Source organism: Fragaria vesca, linkage group LG1 (genome assembly GCF_000184155.1).
Source record: "Fragaria vesca subsp. vesca linkage group LG1, FraVesHawaii_1.0, whole genome shotgun sequence".
Lineage (NCBI taxonomy): Eukaryota > Viridiplantae > Streptophyta > Magnoliopsida > Rosales > Rosaceae > Fragaria > Fragaria vesca.
This window is the reverse complement of record NC_020491.1, coordinates 7,598,330-7,601,220: the sequence shown is the minus strand read 5'-3', so window position 1 is coordinate 7,601,220 and position 2,891 is coordinate 7,598,330. Positions and strand designations below refer to the sequence as shown.

At 39.7% G+C, this 2,891-nt stretch overlaps 2 protein-coding genes across 2 annotated transcripts; one reads left to right on the top strand and one right to left on the bottom strand.

Annotated features, from left to right (window-relative positions):
* The first annotated feature begins 233 nt into the window (after positions 1 to 233).
* Positions 234 to 1,154, top strand: LOC101293424 (ribonuclease S-7-like). The gene is made up of 2 exons (XM_004287659.1): positions 234 to 763; positions 882 to 1,154. Exons 1-2 carry the CDS (start codon positions 301 to 303, stop codon positions 1,109 to 1,111), a joined length of 693 nt encoding a protein of 230 aa, XP_004287707.1. The 5' UTR covers positions 234 to 300; the 3' UTR covers positions 1,112 to 1,154.
* Positions 1,155 to 1,559: 405 nt separating this feature from the next.
* On the bottom strand, positions 1,560 to 2,891 carry LOC101302499 (F-box protein CPR30-like). Its single transcript, XM_004288978.1, has one exon. It carries the CDS (start codon positions 2,889 to 2,891, stop codon positions 1,560 to 1,562), a length of 1,332 nt encoding a protein of 443 aa, XP_004289026.1.

Sequence of the window (2,891 nt, the reverse complement as noted above, 5' to 3'; positions counted from 1 at the left end):
TGCATTTTAACAACGTTAACATTCATTTTGAGGATTAAAAATGACAAAAAAAAAATTCGAATGTTATCTTATCTGGCACCCATGGAATTCATAAGATTAGAAGGACGAGTAAGATTTTCTGAAAATGTACAAAGTAACTTTAGAGGATCCAAAATCCCTCGCTCTAAAATAGTAGGACGCGACTTGTTATGCAGTATAAATAGGAAGCATGATGGAGTCTAATTTGCACAGAGCTACACAGTTTCTCTATTGATCGAGCTTTTCTTAAACCCTTGTTTTCTGTTCACCACCTCGATCATCATGAAGTCGGCAATGTTGTCATTTCTCATTGTTTTGCTTAGTGTTCAAATGCTGCTAGCAGCAAATCCACCTCCACCTCCACCTCCAGCTGTTCCAGCTCTTGATTCATACAAGCTGGTCATTGAATGGCCAAACACTTTTTGTCTTGTTGAGCCACAGCCACCATGCCAACAGCATCCACAGTCTTTTACATTGCATGGCCTTTGGCCACAGGCGGGTGGTCGATCGTTAGTGAACTGTCCTGGTTCACCAATGGAAGATCAAACCCTAGAGGCAAATAAAGGTGATCTGACAAAGTTTTGGCCTGATCTTAGGAACTCGGACTTTGATAAGAGTAAAAGCTTTTGGCGTCAGGAGTGGGACACACACGGTCGCTGTTCTGGCAAGCCTCCGGCCGACTACCTTACCATGGTCTTTAATGCAGTAAAAAAGTATGACGTGCAAAAGTTACTTGCAAAGAATGGTACAAAATGATTATATGTGTTCGATCTTATATTTTGTTGATCCATTTATAATGTAATATAGGAATTGCCTAAATGATTGACTAATTGATTCGATCGATCGATTTGGCGTTCTTACAGGAATTTTACCAGGTGATCCGACAGGGCATACGGCGGCACAGTTTGAACAGGCAATATTCAAAGAAACTAAACTGCACACAGAGATTGAATGCCGGACGAAGGACTCGAAGGAGTATCTATTTCAAATTTATTTCTGCTTAACACCTCAAGGACAGTTCAAGAATTGTCCGATCCGTTACAGGTGTGCAAATCAACAAATCTACATGCCCTTGCCTCCGCCCAGTCCCTAGAGAAGATCGAGATGTCCAAAGAAGAGAGGAGCTGGCTATAGCTAGCTATATAAAGAATAAGTTGATGGTGGTGAATGTGGTACGTACTGGAATGTATTTGTTTAGTTGATAAGCATTGTGCTCGATCGGTTAGTACCATACTACGTACAATATATATACAGGGAAAATGCCCATATAGAAAGTAATAAAATTTCTTATATATGCATATGAAATCTTTAGCTTTCTTACAATAACTATTATAAGCATATATTCCTTATTCTCATCTCCCTTGAAGCACAAAACTCTGGCTTAACAGCCATGATCATCGATTCCAGAAAAAATAAACAATTGGACAGCAACTTTATGTTAAAGATCAACTATTACTGAAGCTAATGACCACAACACAAAGGGGGAAGCTGTTTGACTTGTAAAGTACTTCAGAAACCTGTAGTCTAAAAAAGAAGTAGACTCAAACAGAACTTAAACGGGTACAAGATGGACATTTCTCTATATTATCTAAGATTCTCCCCATTACGTCTGGAGTCACGACGAAGGGAAAGTCTTCAACTACGATTCCATAATCACTTGGTGCATTCCCTGTCACTGAAACTAGGCTCTCTGAGTAGATACAAGATTTGTTCAGATAAAGCCCTTCACCAAAACAAAGCTGCTCCATCTTTTGGGTAATTTGGTCGTAAGAGATGGTGTATCCCTTCTTATGTTTTATAAGAAACTCGCCATTTCGCCAAATACCTAGTAGTTTGTCAGCATCTTCAACTGGTCCGGTTGTGAATTCCTTGGTCCAAGATCTTTCGTTACCATAGTCCTTCATAACCCATATGTCAAAGCATTTTGTGTAACTTCTTTCCCGGCGAAGATAATCTAGAATTTGTGGATAAACAATCAGAGAAAGCGATTCATTGACCACTGCAACGGCATATAGAGTTTCATCAAAATTAATCCGCAAGTCTGCAGGGAGCTCTATCTTTGCCAACACTTCACCGACCATGTCAAAAGAAAGAATATACAAACCACAACAGTGACCTGCAGGGTCGCGCTCAAAAGCCAACCAGTGAACATTTCCGTTGACATAGGTGTCAGTATTAAAATCATGACCAGCATATAGATCAACATGGTCAAGCAAAGGATCACTTAGCTTTTTCCATGAGTTAGAATTTAAATGATATACTGCAGCCTGACAATAACCTTCTTTGAGAAAAGAGCAGTCCTTGAAAAAGAACACCTTGTAATCATTGGTTTTAGGATCAAAACCAATTTCAACAGCAGCAAGCGATCGAAAACCTGTATGCGAAATAATCGATTCTTCTGGTTTTGGAACTAGCTTGAATTCTCTCGAGGAAACATTCATCAGCGCAATTACATGGCCGTGATCCCTAGAAGATTCATGCAAGCAATATATCCCATTGCGTGGACCAAAAATTTGTATGTATTCATACCAATAATCTGGAAACTTCTTTCCTTGCTCTGAATTATCTGAAAACTTGATCCAATCAAGAGAAACAATATCATCTGCGGTTTCCTCTAAATGGACCAAGCTGAAACGAGTGTCTTTTCGTTCATCAGGTGGAAACTCATAACATATATATAGGGAGTGAGAGAGCAGGAAGGAACGATTATTCTTGTTCTGTCTGCTGTGAAAGTGGAGGTGTTTGGTGACAAAACTTGGGCGCCTAATTAGAGCATACCAAGATTTGCAGACACATTGGAATCTCTTCAGAGATTTTACACGCAATCTAGAAAGAATGTCGGACAACACATCCTCGGAGCATGATCTCGCCAT

Coding starts and splice junctions, on each gene's coding strand:
- LOC101293424 (XM_004287659.1), top strand. CDS start 301: ATGAAGTCGGCAATGTTGTCATTTCTCATTGTTTTGCTTAGTGTTCAA. Junction 764..881: donor AAAGTTACTTGCAAAGAATG/GTACAAAATGAT, acceptor GCGTTCTTACAG/GAATTTTACCAGGTGATCCG.
- LOC101302499 (XM_004288978.1), bottom strand. CDS start 2,891: ATGGCGAGATCATGCTCCGAGGATGTGTTGTCCGACATTCTTTCTAGA.